At 37.3% G+C, this 17357-nt stretch overlaps 1 protein-coding gene across 23 annotated transcripts in view; it reads left to right on the top strand.

The window, feature by feature from the left end:
* Positions 1 to 17357, top strand: part of DLG2 (discs large MAGUK scaffold protein 2) — a 998134-nt gene that overhangs the window by 251445 nt on the left and 729332 nt on the right. The window contains exon 1 of one of the 23 annotated variants that reach the window (XM_064644967.1): positions 14895 to 15434. The exons of 20 other annotated variants lie outside the window; for them this stretch is intronic. In XM_064644967.1, coding sequence (XP_064501037.1) covers positions 15315 to 15434 — 120 coding nt within the window. In that variant the 5' untranslated portion in view covers positions 14895 to 15314. Of the gene's footprint in view, positions 1 to 14894; positions 15435 to 17357 lie in introns of those variants that run through there. 2 more of the 23 variants (XM_064644953.1, XM_064644956.1) reach the window with 2 other exon arrangements.

The raw sequence follows: 17357 nt of genomic DNA on the forward strand, positions 1-17357 counted from the left end.
AGTTTTGATTAACCTTCCCTGCACACTTAAAAGAGATTTTTTTCCTTTGGATTCATACACCAAAAAGATGACATTATATGTGAAGTAGGTTGGTCTAATTTCTATGGAGAAGATTTAATTTATTGAAATGTTGTTTTATTAGCTGAAAACATTTTTGGATTGCGGTCTGCGGACTTAGTAATACAGTTGTGTGTGACTTGTGCCATATCAGTAAATACTTCCTAGCTTGGTTCCATCAGTTGCATTCAACCTAATTCCAGTGCTTAACTTGGGCAGTCTTCCTGTAAAATATTTAGCATCTGCTTGAGAGGAGAGAGGACGACAAGTCTGCCTACGATAATGAAATTTCTTTTCCTCTGTGAGTAATGGGGAACCATAGCTAGAATCTACCCACTCCACATCTGAAAATGATGGTGAGTAATCCAAGTCATCCCAAGTGAGTGATCCAAACACAAGGATCTCAGGTGAAAAGATGGTATGATTTTTGGTGCTGCACCACTATCATGATGCAATGGTAGTGTTGACCTCATCTAGATTTTAAACTTCTTAGAGATAATTGGACAGAGGTCAAGGAACAATTTAGTCAGGGTTTAAGTGTCTCTCTCTCTCTAAAGATGAGCTTCAAGAGGGTTTTAAATTGGACATAATTACCAGTTTATTAGAATACATGCTCTGAGTATGTATTCTAATACTCAATTCTAATCCTTAATTTAAAGATTATGACAACTTCCAGACTAAATCAGGAGAAATAAATTAATTTAGACATCTAAAACTTCATAGAACCTTCAGAACTATCAGACTGGGTGGCTCTTTGAGGCTTTAGATAGGTTTTAGGTGTCAGGTGATGTCCCAAATTAGGTGGGATTAGAGGAACTTGATTTAACATGGTTTTAATTGTGGTTGTTTTGGTAGTATCTGATACCAAAACAGTGTTCAAAAACTTAGTCATGCTCATGAGGTAATCTTCATATATAAGACCTTGAGATCTTGTAGGTTGAACATCTTGCTCTTTATCACACTGGTGTGCCTATGGCACAGCAGGAGGTTAAACCAAGTCTGAGGAGCCACAAACTGTTGCCCAAACCAGTGAACTTGTGACCTGCAAAGGGCAGCAAGCAACTACTGCCCCACTAAGATTTTTCTTATGCAGTTCCTCTTTTTCATGGAATTGAAGTATATTACTTTACTAGTTTCTTTCTGTGTCCTAATTCTGCAGCTGAACCTTCTGACATGTTACCTACATAGCTCTGAATTATGTATCAGGCATAAAACTGTCAGAGGCTTCTTCGGAAAATTTGGCTGGAAGGCATAAATTCCCTTCCTCTCTTCATGCCTTTCACCTTGAACTTGTTTTCTATAGGGACTGTAAAACAGCTGAAAATAATATAGTAAAATAGTATATGTAAGATAATACAGTAATAAAAGAAAGAGTATGGCAGTGAAAGATTCTTCTTATCGGCAAGCTGAAGACAGCATTGCAGGCTTATTCTTTGGTTGCTGCATAGCTACCTTTGATGACTATGACTCAGTGGAATGTAAAACCCCATACCAGGAAAACATTAACACAATAATTTACGGGTTATTTTAGCAGAGACACGAGTATGTTGATGGTGTAATCTAGACAGAAGTCCAGAAAAATATTCAGTGGTGTCTTCAATATGTTCTAGGAGGGTCGTGAAAAAGATCAAATTCCATTCTTGAAGTCAGTTATGCTGCTTGTGATAGAGGAAGGTACAAATAAACGCATTCGCATAGGGAAAAATACTTTGGGAAATACTCTAGGTGGTAGAGCACAAAGCTGCACGCTGTGGGTTGTAGAGCACAAAGATTCAATGAGCATGGAGATGTGTTTTCTCAGATTAAGGAAATCAAATATTTCAAATCAATCTCTAGAAGTAACTTGAAAATATTAACCACTGTTACTTTTATTTGTCATTCAAAGCTTTGCACACCAAAGTGTGTCCTTACTGAAAGGTAAGATGCAGTTGCAGAGGAGCTAAGATTGGAAGTTGTAATAAAGACACTGACATTTTGAGAGTGATTACTGAGAATGATACTGTAAATACCAGTTTGCAGATGAATATTACTGAGGGGCAGACCTGTTTACCACACCTGATAAACTGAAAGAGAGATCCCAAGAGTCCTGGTTTTCAATCCAGGCTCTGACTGCTACTAGCCTTCTAGTATAGAAGAACATTCTAATTTACACTATTTGCTATGCAATAATGTAATAATGAATAAACGAACTTTCATGTAGTAGCAGAAGCCAGGAAATTAAAAGTAAACTGTGGTCTCTTTTGGTCTCAAATGTTTCCCAGTTCTATTTAAGCAAAAAACATTTTATCTGTTCAAGTTGTGTAGGACAATATGTAGGCAGAAGATGCTTTATGCATGAACTTCTATTTTCATTCTGATTTTAACAATTGGCATTGAATTCTGTGTTAATTATCTAAAAAAAATTCAGAGACGATGGTAGAAATATGAGATCTATGATAATAGGAACATGTTGCCATAGACACAACTGTTCAATGTAACGTTGGGACACTGCTGCTTAAAGAAATCCACTGAAGTTGTATTTCACAATGCCCTGAAATTATGCGGTTGTGAAAAATTAATTATAATCCTTTCACTGAAGTACTAGGGTGTTGATTCTAAAATATTCGACAAACTACTTCAGTGCAGAGGGCTGTCAGACGACAGAGAAAGTCAGAATTACTGAGATACATTTAAAAGTTTTAATTCTAGCAGGTGGCCAACATTTTTGAGTATTGCATAGCTTCATTATGAATTTTAACAGCTTCAGTTATAGCTTTGGAATTTCTACATCTTTTTCAAAAATCCATCTCATTAATTGGCATGAAATGCCACTTTTTATAGAAAATATAGGGGAAGAAGAAGAGAACAATGCAGAGCAGAAGTTTAAAATGAGAGCTTTCTGTTACAGGCAGTTACAGGTGGTTTTTTTTTTTTTGGTGTGAATTAGCAGATACATCTGCATCTGGTCCAGAAGACCTTAGCTGTCATCTAGCCTGATTTCCTGGCCAGGACTTCACTGAAATTATCAGATGTGTATTTTGTGGTTTGGCTGGTTTTTCAAGAACGTCATATACAGCAGCAGCAGCATCCATTAATAAGCAGATTTCTGATGAGTATTTAGAGAAATACATTCTTGTCATTACAAAACTGCATGCACATAAATGCACTCTCTGCCAACCATTAAATTTAATTCTCATTACCTTATTACATCACAGGTTTTGTGAAGGACCAGGAGTCATCAAAGGTGGGGAGATGAGCTACATTCCTGTGTTGGTTTGGTGGAGGATGGAAAAAAACCCTTCCTATGGTGTATGTTTATTTTATTTATTTCACTTATTTCTTTCTCTTCAGACTAAGATTTTTAAAAAATCAATAGCTGTATTGCATCTCTCCAGCTCACAAAAGACTAACCCAATTGCATTCTTCTGTTTTCTAGACATGAGTCACCTCTTACAACAGATCCTCCTATCCTCTTCCCTTGGGAGAATCTTCTTATAGTCCAGTTTGACTTGTGTTACTGAATCACTAAAAACTCTTAGTGGCCTTTCCTTTGTTCTGACTGATAAATACAAGCTGAAATATCTCTTGCCCACATGGCCTTCAAAGGTACCTTCACTGAAGACCCACACAGTGTTCAGAATACTATTTGATATCTGCATGATGCCCTTACGCTGTATCCAGTGTCCCAGTTGTTGTGACTGGGCAAATATTCACAAACATCTCTTATAGAATATTTAAGTAGTGGATTCCACTTTGAGTGTGGTGATGAGCAGGGGATAGAAAAAGATACTTTCAGACAGTATTACTCTACTTTTGTAGAATAGCTATAGTAGTGCTGATAATCTGCCAAAAGAATAACAGGGAGGACCAACTCTTTATAACTGAAGTTTACATACAAACTCAGTATTATAGCATGTGCATTTAAATTTATTTTGTACCTTAAAAAATATCAGTGAAATTCTAAGATGGATTGTTTTAGAATTGGCTTTAGCAGACATAGATTTTTATTGTTTGGGCCAGATTCTCATATTTTATAGGATGGTAAATATTTATGACCCTGTTGTAATTAAAAGGTTACTGGTATTATGATTGACTGTAGACTCTGGCTTTGTTTTTCTAAGAGATTTGATGTTATTTTTAGTTAATATGTGAAATGGGGCATGCTATAACTTCTTTGGGTCAAGGGGACTGCTATTTCTAGAACTATTTAAATAAAGTATTAAGAGAACAGAAAATATTCCTCTTGGATAAATATGGCTCTAGTCAATTGATATTCTGCTGTCAGAATGCATGTCTCATTTAGTCTTGTCCTCCATGCAAAAGAGATATTGACCCTGTGTACTACAATGGGACTAATTTTGCATATAGAAATAATAAAAAAATGTTTATAGACAGCCCCATAGCCAGAAGGATTGCCAGAGATTTTTAGCTTTTTTAAATAGTTACAGTGCTAAAGTCAGTTTGCTTGTGAAATATCATCAGATTATAGCAGTATTTTACATTTTATAAGATATTTCAACTGAAGACATTCTCTGATTTTATGTGATCTCCACTGCATGTGACTCAAGGGAGTATTGAAGTAAGAGGACATTCATGGAAGAAATGGGCAAGGCATGGTGTTTTAAGAGGAAACTTAAACTACATGGAAATAATAGAACTCCTTAAATAATATCAGTAAAAAAGGATTCTTTAACTGCTGTGAAATAATAGATTACTATCAGTGTAAAAAGTTTCTATTCTCATGTAAATTGTTGAAAATATTTTTTGGGTTGTGATAAAATTTTCAGTGATAAAATGTTGAAGTAAATAATTTTGACATTCTAGACTAATTTTGATTATATCAAAATCCTCTGTTTTGGTGTCGTCATATACATTTGCTTTAAAATATTAAATTACTACTACATTTCCATATTCTATATTTTATTTTTCATATAGTCAGCTTTTTTTCTTTGCAGAAAAAGAAATCTTAGTGGGTTAAATTGAAAAAGCTCTTAAGGACATTTTCAAATGGATTTTGTGTGCCAAATTCTCCGCAGCTAAAGTAACTGAAAAGAGTTAGGTTTACAGAAAGAAGTAATCATGCTTTAACATAGCATTTGAGGTATTTCCTTGAACCTAGAACAGCAAAACATGACAATAGTTGTTCAGTCAGTACATGTTGGGCATCACTAGGCAGTCAAAAATAAATAAATAATAAAAAAATTCCTCTTCTTTACCATGATGCCACTAATTACAGCCCCTAAGGAGATGAGGTCTGACTGCTGGGATTGGTATTTTCAGCAGCAGTTTTCAGGAACACCAAGCAAAATTCTCAAAAGCAATAGTGGATTCAAAACCACATTGCCTGATTAGTTGGGCATGATTTAGAGAATGTGGATTTTTCCACTTCTTGCTCATGAGTACTTTTGCTTTAGGAATCCTGTTTGAAAGAAGATATCATTCACCTTGTTTTAACAATTTAGAAATAATATTTCAACTGATGTGTAGGTGGCATAGAGGGATAGAATGGAAAGGGGGGTGAGAACAAACAGCAGTGCTCTTCTCATTATGGTATTATGGATGGAAATTAACATCTTAATGGTTCCAAAAAGTTGATTCTTATATATATAGTTACCCCACCTATATACACGTATACATTTTTCCATTTTAGTGGTGCCTAAGTTTTAAAACTCATTCTGAGTGCTTAGTGGAGACAAGTAAAAGAGCATTGCACCTTCTGTAAGACATCAGCAATAGCAGAGTTATATCAATTTGTAAATGACAGAAGGCCATGAAAGATGAAACCTTTTTCTCAAGTCACTTGTGTTCCTGGATGCCTCACTTCAACAGGGCAATGCAATTAACAGCCATCAAAGACGTGTTAGGATGACATGCAGAAAAGGTAAGTGAAAGACATAGGTAAAGGTGTTTCTGAGAAAGACATACACCCCGAGAATTGGCTATAATTAATCTGTATTTAAAAAATAAGGAACAGACCTATGGTACCAATGGAAGGGCAGTCATAAAATCGTAGAATGGCTTGGGTTGGAAGGGACCTTAAAGATCATCTGGTTCCAACCCCCCTACCATGGCCAAGAACACATTCCACTAGACAAGGTTGCTCAAGACCCATCCAACCTGTACTTGAACACTTCCAGGGAGGAGACATCCACAGTTTCTCTGAGCAACCTATTCCAATGTCTCACCACCCTCATCATAAAAGATTTCTTCCTTATGTCCAATCTAAACCTACACTCTTTCAGTTTAAAATTGTCCTGTCACTGCAGGTCTTGGTAAAAAGTCCTTCTACACCTTTATTATAGGCCCCATTTAAGTACTGAAAAACTGCAATAAGGTTTTCCTAGGGCTTCGTCTTCTCCAGGCTGAACAACCCCAACTCTCTGAGCTGGTCTTCATAGGAGATGTGCTCCAGTCCTCTGAGCATCTTCATGGCCTCCTCTGGACCTGCTTCATCAGGTCCTCATCCTTCTAATGTTGGGGCTCCAGAGCTGTACGCAGTACTCTAGCTGGGGTGTCTAGAGAGCAGTTTAGATGGGAACAAAATCACCTCCCTTGACCTGCTTGCTGGTCATGCTTGTTCTGGAGCAGCCCAGAATATGATTGGCTTTCCAGGCTGCAAGTGCACATTGCTGGCTCATGTTATTTTTTTTATCCACCAGTATTCCCAAGTCCTTCTCCACAGGACTTCTCTCAGTCTACTATTCCCTTATTCTGGTAATTACCCTGATCCAGGTATAACACCTTGCACTTGGCCTTGTTGAGCTTCATGTGATTTCCATGGGATGACTCCCCAAAAATCTTTTTTTATGGCATCCTCTCTCTCTAGCATATCAATTGTACCACTCAGCTTGATATCATGTTTCATAACTTCATAATCACACTGTGTAAGCCATTGTTAAAGATACTGAACAGTACTGGTCCCAGTATCGACCCCTGTGGAGTATCACTTGATAATGATCTTGATTTGGACATTGAGCCATTGACTGCAACTTTTTGTATGTGGCCATCCAGCTGATTCCTTATGCATCAAATAGACCATCCATCAGATCCATAACTTCCAATTTAGAGACAAAGATGTTGTGTGGTACCCTGTCAAAGACCTTACTGAAGTCAAGATAGATATCAGTTTCTCTTCTCTTATCCAGCAGCACAGTCACTCCATCACGTCATTGTAGAAGGCCAGCAGATTATTTAGGGGTGATTTGCCCTTTCTGAAGCCATATTGGCTGTCTGTAATCACCTTCCTACCATTCATATGCCTTGGCATAACTTCCAGGAGGATTTATTTCATTATCTTACCAGCCACATAGGTGAGGCTGGTAAGAGTAGTTGGTTGGTTGGTAGTTTCCATGGTCCTCCTTTTTGTTCTTTTTGAAAACTGGTGTGATATTTCCCTTTTTCTAGTCACTGGGTACTTTGTCTGACTACTGTGACTTTCCAAATATGATGGAGAGTGACTTACCAAACACGTCTGCCAGTTCTCTCAGGACCATGGGGTGCACCTCATTGATTCCCGTGGAGTTGTGTATGTACGGCTGAAAGTAATACAGCTGAAAATAGTTTGACTTACTGGCTAAAAGAGGAGCTGAAGTAAGGAATGAAATAATTGGTAAAACTCTACAGGAAAAGTCCCAATCAGTCACAGGAGTTTTTTTGCTGAGTTTATTGTTGCTGCCAGGATGTTTTTAATATCTTTGTCTGGGTATTATTTTTATGATTTGAATAGTACTAGAAGAAAAAGTATCTAGATTGGCTAGGTGTCTTCAAATGTTGGGGGTCACAGGTCCCAGAGGAGATAAAGGTATAACATGCATCACCAGTTTTCACAGGGGTAGGTTGATGACAAGAATTTTTGTAGCATTGTATGTGTAGTTGTAAAAAATGCCTGATTTATGCACACTTTTCTTAGATTCTATAGACAAATTGGCAAACTATATTTGTAAAAGCTCTGATTATAAGGGAATCATATATTTACACCTGTGGAGGTTCATTATCCTGGTTTATTTGGCTGCATTTCAAAGAGATTTCTCTGTACTAAGAGATTTTTTCTTCCTTCGTTTTGACAATATACTTATTTTAAATAAATTTTTTTTTTAAAGAAAAAAGATCATTACATTTAGTACATTATTAGAATAATTATATTATCTGTCTATTATTTACTGAACCTTTTTTGCTTTGACTCATAAGACTTCTAGAAACTTCTTGATTCTTCATTTAAAATCAGTAAAAAAAAAATACACTAATTGCCTTGTAAATAGTTTCATTAATTATCCTTTGCTTTCAAACTCTCTGCAGGTTTGAAATAACTTTTCAAGAATTGGCTAAATTTAAGCATATTTTTAAAACAAGGTGTTTATCTCGCTGATCAGATTTCTTGTTGAGGTTTGTTAATGTATTAAGCTAAAAATTGTTATCAATGTAATGAAGAGGAATGCATGGCCGATGAATGTCCATGAGTGTACTCTCTGTTGTAAATTCTAACAATTTTTTTGTTTAATGAAAATACTGGCTACATCAAAAAAAAAACAACCCTACACTTGTGTTTTCATGGAAGCATACCTTGCTTCCTCTGCTACACAATTTTATATCATATTTCTCAATCTAAAGATAGGTTCCCTCGAAACACTTTCCCCAGCTAAAATCACAATGCAAAAAGTAAAATCCTATGAATTTTGACACACATGGGTCTTCATTACGTACAATGCAAAATCAAGTTGTTCTTATACAAATTTACAGTAAGAGATTTAATTTTTTTTTTTCATACAAAAAGACTACAGCAATTTACTCAGTGAAAATTGCTGGAGTTTTATTTTTAAGTACTGTTATAAATGCAATTGAACTTTGGAAGTTCGTTCCTTCTTCATTCATGCTGTTACCATGGAAATGTAGATTTTATGCTTAAATGAATTAGCTTAGTTCATAAATTATACTTCATAAATTATAAAAGTAAAATGTTAATTCATAATTGGGGAGTGATGGCAATCATGAAAAGATAGACATCAATTTCCCCAAGTTTCATTTTTCCCCAAGTTTTTCAAACAATCATGGTAAATTAGTTTTTGTGGGAAAAATAAGCATAGTCTTCTAATAATTTAAGCTTTTTAACTTGTGTTGAGCTGGGGGTGTTTACTCTAGAGAAAAGGAGGCTGAGAAGGGACCTTACTGATCTCTACAACTATCTGGAAGGAGGTTGTAGAGAAGTGATAGGACCAAAAGAAATGGCCTCACGTTGTGCCGTGGGAGGTTTAGATTGGATATTAGGGAAAATTTCTTCACTGAAGGGGTTGTTAAGCATTGGAGCACACTGGCCAGGGAAATAGTGGAATCACCATCCCTAGAAGTGTTCAAAGCACATGTGAATATGGCACTTAAAAATAGGGTTTAGTGGTCAACATGGTGGTGATGCTACGTTGACGGTCAGACTTGATGGTCTTACAGGTCTTTTTCAACCTAACAATCCTATGATTCTATGATTTCCATATTAAAAATAAGTGACCATCTAAAGCAAAGACTGTATTCCCTTCATGAGAGACTTTGAAGAACAGATTAGACAACCATTTTTCAAGAACAGTCTGTGTATGCCTAATCTTCCCTCACCAAGAAAAACAACCTAGGTAATCTGCTGGGGTTTCAGGTTGCTATGACCTTTAATATGACTGTGAATGGAAATACCTTTTTGGAGGAGTTATTATGAGAAGAATGGCAGCTGTCCTCTCATAGTCACAAAATGAAACACATTATGGAGACATGTTAGTAAGCAATTTGAGTGAAATCCAGGAAATTCAACTGTGGATTGTCAGAGCCAAAAAAGTCTTTGCATTCTGGGTTTCTCAACTGAGGCATTAAAGGGTTATGTCTTCTCCATCAGTCAGATAGGATGAGGTATAAAATAAACTTGATCCATGGGTTACAGGTACAGGAGAGGAAAAATGAGGTTTTGAGTAACTCAAAGTGAAACTTAATCCAATTCCTTTTTATTGTGTCTCTGTTCCTAGTTTTGCAGTATTTTGTTTTACGGTCATAATGAACAATGAGGAAGCCTTTCCTGAGAAATTCACAGTCATAGAGAAGACACAGAGCATTAGGCTATTGTTCACTAATTTTTTATTTATCGTTTGGCCTTTATTTATTTATGTTTTAAAATTGCTTATTATAAATGGTTTTATGGCTGTTTTGAGATACTAATTTCAAAGCCTGGTTTATAAAATATGTATAAATTTTAGTCTTGAGAATGAATTATTTTCTAAGTAAATTATATGTTTTTGTTATATATCTGATCAAAACCTTCCTCAGTGCAACCGCATAGGACAGTAATCAGAGAGCTGGGACTTTAGGAGGAAAAGTGTTAAATGCTCAAAAATCAGACAAATGTATTAACAAGATTGTGCAGGAAAAAGGGAACAGAAAGTTTTCAGGAAAAACTGTGGCTTAAGTTAAATCAGACGAGGGCAAGTTCTTTGGTGTTTACTGGTCTGGAATTGAGAAAGAATATTTGACACAGCAGTTTATGCATCAGGATGGCAGAGAGCTGTTTACAGTACTGGAGATAAGAGTTTGTAAATACTCTCTTGAATAGATATTCAGCCTTTCTCTGAAAATTTTGAGGTTTTCTGAGCTCAAGCTGCTGATGTAGTTCCTTTGTCTGTTATGATTTACTAGGCTTTGCTGTAGTGGACAGCCTAAGAAAGCCTTCTTCCCAATTGTGGCTTTGTTCCATGTTCTTCTTTCTGCAGTTGTTTCCAGGTACCCCATAGATTCAATCCACTCTTTGTAGTCAACATTTGCCATCTAGAAATTGTAGACTACAGCACCCCAGACCTGTAGTTCATATCAACACTTCCTTCAATATCCCACCCTGCAATGTGGATATCTTCAGAGTAATGAATTTCCTGTAGCTCTGGAAAATAACATTTTTTATGACGGTTTAAAGTCTTAGAAATGGGTAAAAGAGTAAAATCATTGCAGTTTAGAGCTCCTGTGCTGAAAACATAGTCGTTTAGGCAAGGTAGGACTAGTGTGCTCTATAGACTCATTCACTGCAGTGTGCAAAGACAGGGAGTGATGGAGCATGACTGTAGCCATAGTGCCATGATTGCACAAGCCAGTACCTCCAGCATCACTGGGAAAAGAGGGAGAATTACACCCCTGGCTACTGAAAGTCAGTGGCGCGGATTGTCAGTGTTGATGCTAATAAATGTTGCATAGCCAGACCCTACAAATAGCTTTGCAAACCTCCGCCATTATGCCCAATCTCCTGCAGACAACTGCTCTCCTCTCTTTTGGAGGACAGGAGTGTCATTTCTCCCTCCATCACTGAGAGAGCAATGCACCCTCTTCTTCAAACCTTTCCCCCTCTATTTTCTGTTTATTTTCTACCTAATCTTTGCTTTCTTTGTGATCATCAGAGGGTCATCACAAAATCTCTCTCATTGCAGCGAGTCTTTTTAAGACAGCTTACTGTATTTAACCACCAACGTGCTGCTTAAGTAAAGTGGGGCACATTGCACTGTCATAGAGCACACACTGAAGAGTGTTGCTTTCATTTCTGCATTTTTAGTCTATTGCTTTTATTGTTACTTTCCTTTAAAATACCACCATCCCCATGCCTGGGGGAAAAAAAAAACCTAACAAAAACCAAAAACCCTCAAAAATACTTAGGCAGACGAGGATGAAAATATTATTTTGTAGTATGGTTTTGGTGTTCCCCCCAGAGAAGTAGTGGTTGTCCCAACCATGGCCAAGTGTTCATGGCCAAGTCAGATGGGGTTCTGGGCAACCTGGTCTAGTGGGTGGCATCCCTACCCTGATATGGGAGTTGGAACTATATGATGTTTAAGATCCCTTCCAACCCAAATCATTCTATGATTCTGTGATACTGTATACTTTATGCATGGCATAGTGGCAGTCTCAACCACAGCTTTGGGATACAATGGCAATAGGGCATTTTTACTACTAGTACTACTCCTATTACTACTATTATGCTACTAGGTCCTGTTGCTCTTCTTCTGGGCGTATGCTGCAAAGGGCTGTCCTTTCCTTGCTCCACTGAAGCCAATTGGCCTTGGGCCCTCATGAAATCAAAGTCTTCCAGAGTAGCATGTTCCCTCTGCTCTCTTTGAACCTGTGCAGACAACCAGGATTTCCTTCCAAGTGCTCCCTTTTGCCCTTCTGAAGGCACGGGAGCACAAAGTAACAATGAAATTTCACAGCTCAAGGTAGTGGCTCCACTTTCTGTCATCTAAGAATATTCAGGTCATAAGTTTTTAAAGAGGGTCTGTAGTACAGCTGCTTTGGACTACTGTCTCTCTACTGGTTTTGTGTTTAACCTTTTTTTTTTCCTTTTTTAATGGAGTAACTTCTTTCATCACTGGGGATTTTCCTTATGGTCTCCTGTTTAAAGAGGCCCTGAGCACCTCAAACGTTCTGCTGTTTTTGGCATGTCTGGCAGACTCGGGCAAGGCTTTTTCCCCCTCATGCTTATCAACTCTATGTCTTTGACTGTAAATATTACAGTCTTTGTAAATGTGATGCTCTTGAGTACCTGTTAGTCATCATAAAAAGATTGTATGCCTTTTATGAGAAAGCTATCTTTAACAATTAGGCTGCTGCAATAAAAAGTGTCTTGGCAGAGGTGAACAAGCCCTGCAGGGATCTGCTTCTGTAGATTACCTGAAGTAGCCCCTGATAAATGCGTTAGGTTGGTCTGTTAGCAGAGTAATACCTTGCTGGCTGGTGCATAGGTCTCAATTTTCCAGCAAATTTTCATATTCCCCACAGTTATTATAGGAGGCAACTGCCACATGGATGGGGGTTTCTCTTCCCTTTTTTTTTCTTTTCTCTTTTCTTTCTTTTTCATAATACTTACAGTATTATGAAACCTCATAATTACTATGAGGGTTCATAATACTTGTAGTATTATGAGGGTCGGTCTGTAATTTCCTAGGTAACTTTTTCTCCTAGATGCTCAGGAGTCATGGGAGTTTCTTCTGAGTGAAGACTTTGAACTGTGTTACTTCTTGTTTTCCTAAATGAGTCTGAAGTATTTTATCCAGGTGATCATTCAGGAATCGTATCGTTTCTCAGCCCTGATGTCTTTTAGTGGGATTTTCCTCATGCTGAGTTAGTTTGCCTAAACCCAAGACCATTAACTTTTTTATGATTGGGAAGAAGAATGTTGTTTCAAAGACTTTGCTGACTGAAACCTTGTGCAATTCCTTTGGCAGAAAGGAAGCTTAAATTTGATTCTCATATGTAACTACATGCTTTCCTGAGCCTTGCCTCACTTTTCAGGACTGTGCATCTTTTCATCTTTGCTTTTTGAATTGCATTTCTCTGGTGGATCAGAACTTTCCAAGATCTGATATTTTTTCAATGACTAAGACACTTAATTTTAATTGTTAATGTACCGTACTGCAAAATAAACCATGATTCCTTTCACTTTCTGTTCACTAGAAGAGTAACAGAAAAATGCATCAATTAATTCTCCCATGCTTTTGCTGAGCAACATGTTACTATGTTTTAGCTTATTTGATAGATATTGCTGCAGACAAAGTCTGAACCTTCGTAAGTTTGGGATATTCCAGCTTTATGATGGCATCTAGACCCTCGTTTCATTACTAACAAAAATGGGAGAATTAGATTTAAAAACAGGGTTCATCTCTTTTGTTGTGGAAATTATTTTTTGTGCCAAAGAAGGTTGTGATTACTAATTATTTAATTTGTATGACAGATGGAGCTGGGGATCAAATTAAGTAGCTGTCTTAGGCTACGTTGTAGAGCAATATGTAGCTTTAAACACGACTGCCTTTTTCATTCCTAAAAAAAGGCACAAACAATGACAGGCTAAAAATAGCTGTTCTCTTGGAGTTGACGACAGTTTTTGAGAGCTTGTCTTTAGGAGGATGTCGGAAAAAATCTTGCCGTCTTTTCCCCTCCCCCTTATTCATCTTTAAATGCACGTCCTTCTGTTTAAGCTTCTTCACCCCACTGCCCACAGAAAGATACCCACTGACTTGGATAGGACTTCATTGTTTCTGCAGATTTCTAAGGGGATTTACATAAAGCATTTAAAGAAATCTTTAAAGTCACTGCGGATATTTCTATTAAGTTGTGCTTATCCTACACAAATTGCTCTGTGCTGATAGAGAAGGAGGTAGTAAAGCCTCTTCCACTCTTTGCCTCCCACAGTATCTGCTGCAGTGGGAAGAAAAAAAAAAGAGGCTCGTTTCTGGTTTTATTCCTGAAGATTGCTTCGTAGTTCAGTACTAATATCAGTGGTTTCCGGTGCTATAAACAAAGAGTTGAGTCTTCGACTTTGCATTCCTGCAGCCTAGTAAACAATCAGTTAATTCGCAGCATCCCAGAGGTTGACAGGAGTGAGAGAAGTGGTTTGATTTTATTTTTGTGCTTGTGAATAAAAGCTTTGCCTTCTGGCTAGGTTCTGAGTTCCTTGCTTCTGGAAGATATTTGAGCATTTTGAATTCAGAATATATAGTTACAAATGTGAGTGCACAGACTTCTTCCAGGATTTTTCTGCTTTCATTTTAATTTTTCTCTGTGTTTCTAATCCCAGCAAGCAAGAGAACTGTTTGAAAGCGGTGTCCAGTGCCTGAGCTGGGAGCAGAATGCAATTCAGGATCTTTAGAACTAGTCCATTGCATTTTTATTAAATGAGAGTGAAGGAGTAGGTGGGACTTCTTATTTAAAAATAGATTAGCACAGGGGACTGAACTTGCATTTGAGGAAACGTTAATAAGCCCCAGCCATTGTCCTTAATCAGAGACTGTATTTGTAAGTAGAACATGTTGAATCTGTCATGATTGATGACGTTGTCTTTGTTAAAAGGGTTGCTGCATCTTTAACAAGAGCAGACAGAAGCAGTGCAGAATCTACAGTAAATTTGAGACTTGCGAGAGAAACCTTTCTTCATTTTTCTGTGTACAGCGTTTGTAAAATATTGAATAGGAAAACATCAAAGCCAGGGGGAAATATAAGTAACTGTCTGCTTACATTTTAATTCCTCACCTTTCCCCTCTGGGTGAGTTCCCCCTCCTTTTCCCCCCTGAATTTAAAATACTGGAAGGAAAAGCAAGAGAGGTCCAAGTTGCAGATGCTGAATTCTCTGCTAATTGAAATTACCGGGCATATTTCTATAAATAGTCGCTGAAGAGATATGTAGCTTTCACTCAGTGCCTTCGAGACATGTCTTTTTGTAGTCAGAAAACAGAGATCAATGCATTTTCAAACTGACAGAGGGAACGGATGCTCCTTAGTAGCACATGCTCGGGATCGTGTGTGTACCGTTTGTGCAGAGCAGAGACGCTGAATACTGGTCCATATGCTCCTTGTTTACTGCAATGTTTTTTGCATGTTACTGTGCACTCCGGACTAATGTGAAGGTAAGAGGGGACGAGACAACAATTTGGCAGGAATGTACATGTAAAACCAGCTGCAGAAAATGTCTACCTTGTGTTGCTGAGTACTTTGGAATTGCTGGCTGAACAGGCATATTATTACAGGTGGTTGTAGAGGCTTTGTTTTATCGTTCTCTGGGTGGCTAAAGCATAGAAGCATGTTTGGATTTTACAGTTTAGTGACCTTCAGTTTTTAACTGCTTGCAGTTCAGGTTCTGGGCTTGTATGATCTGATAAACATGTTTTGCTACTGTCCAGGTAGGCCAGAAACAAGATGCCAAAGGCTGTTTGTGCAAGGCTACATAGCTTTATATAGGATAAGAATTCCTATACTCGAGTCCCCCATGCATCCTCCCAGGGATGCTGCTTGCATGCTTTCTTGTTGATTACTTGTCTGAAAACGAGGGGTCTTGCTGCTGTTATCTGGGTCATTTTTTTGTGCTGATTTGTTTCTAACTTGAACCAAAATGCATAAAAACAAATTATAAGCAATGTTCTAAGAAGCAAACAAAGGGTTATTACTGCAAAATGCTACAGAAAAATGCCAGCTGGCTACATCGGTCTCACAGTAACTATTAACCAGCATTTGTCAACATTTGCTGTCTCTGTTAATTAGTGTCAGAACTTCGATATAAGTTGCTGGATATATTACCTTCTTTGCAAGTAGGACAATATTAGCAGACAGGTTCACTGGCATTGAATGAGCTCTCAGCCAAGCTGTGGGCCAGCTGTGGGAATCCAGTTGCATAATTTAAATGAATTACAGTCCTTAGCCAACATATTGGGGAGGTACTTTTGGCATTCTGGCTTTTTCAAGTTCAAATGACTGTGTCTGTCTGGGAAGGAAAACACTTGCAAATGATGGATAATCATAGTTAGAACAGTTTTACCTGGAAAAATAATTGTAAAGGACATTTTGCTTTCAAACTGCTTTAAACGTGCCTCTGAATTAAAGTGAGTTTTCTGTATTTGCACTTGATTTACTAATAATGAACTTCATATTTATTTATTAGGTCAAAATATTTTTTGCTGTTTGATTAAAAAAGTATTTTTCATTAAAAGTTCTCATTCTAAGAGCCTGCTCCTGTGTATATGCTCTAAGTCTATACTGCTGATTGCTGCACTAAATTGCTAAGCTTTCACATCTTATTACTCTCACATTAACTTTTGCAATTCTGATCCACTTCTGAGGAGGAATTCTTTGGATCTGTGAATAATAAGCCAAAACCCACAAGTTAAAACTCTAATGCCATTCTGTCTTCCTAAAATGCATACATTATCTTTTCCTGTAGTATTTTTGAAGGTTAGTAAAATATATCTATTTTATATTGCCTGCATTCTATGCAGTAAATTGTCAATATAGAAATGTTTTGATACCAACCATTCTTTTTTGCTCATTTAGTCCCCCAGCCTGCAGTACTGTACTGAAGGTCTTCTGCTGTTGAGATACAATTTCTCAGTTTAAATAAGAAAAGGTACAGGAGAAATTTCAATGACTATTTTTACTGTAATTTCCTTGAGATACTTTATCAGTAAGTACCTCACCAATTGTTAGGAGTCTCATGGGTTTAACTTTTGAAATGTCTTTGTTCACATTCATAGACACAGAAAAAAGTGAGAGGTTTGTACTAGTCCAAATCTGGGACTAGTACTATCTATCCAAGTTTGGATAAGATAGTTTTAGTTTGTTGGAACTTCCTCAACTGTTAAGTATTTCTGGAGTAATTGTGTGATATATAATATCTCTTATTTACATTATATTGTTGTAAGGATGTTACCTCCGGTTCTAATTTCAGCAAGCTCATACACTTTCAATGTATACTTTGATCTTCTAATTTCCAAGCTCTGCATTAGGCTACAATAATGTAAGAAAGCAATAACAACTTTGCAAATCTCCCCAGGAACTGC

This window comes from Pseudopipra pipra, chromosome 2 (assembly GCF_036250125.1).
Source record: "Pseudopipra pipra isolate bDixPip1 chromosome 2, bDixPip1.hap1, whole genome shotgun sequence".
In the NCBI taxonomy this organism is placed as follows: domain Eukaryota; kingdom Metazoa; phylum Chordata; class Aves; order Passeriformes; family Pipridae; genus Pseudopipra; species Pseudopipra pipra.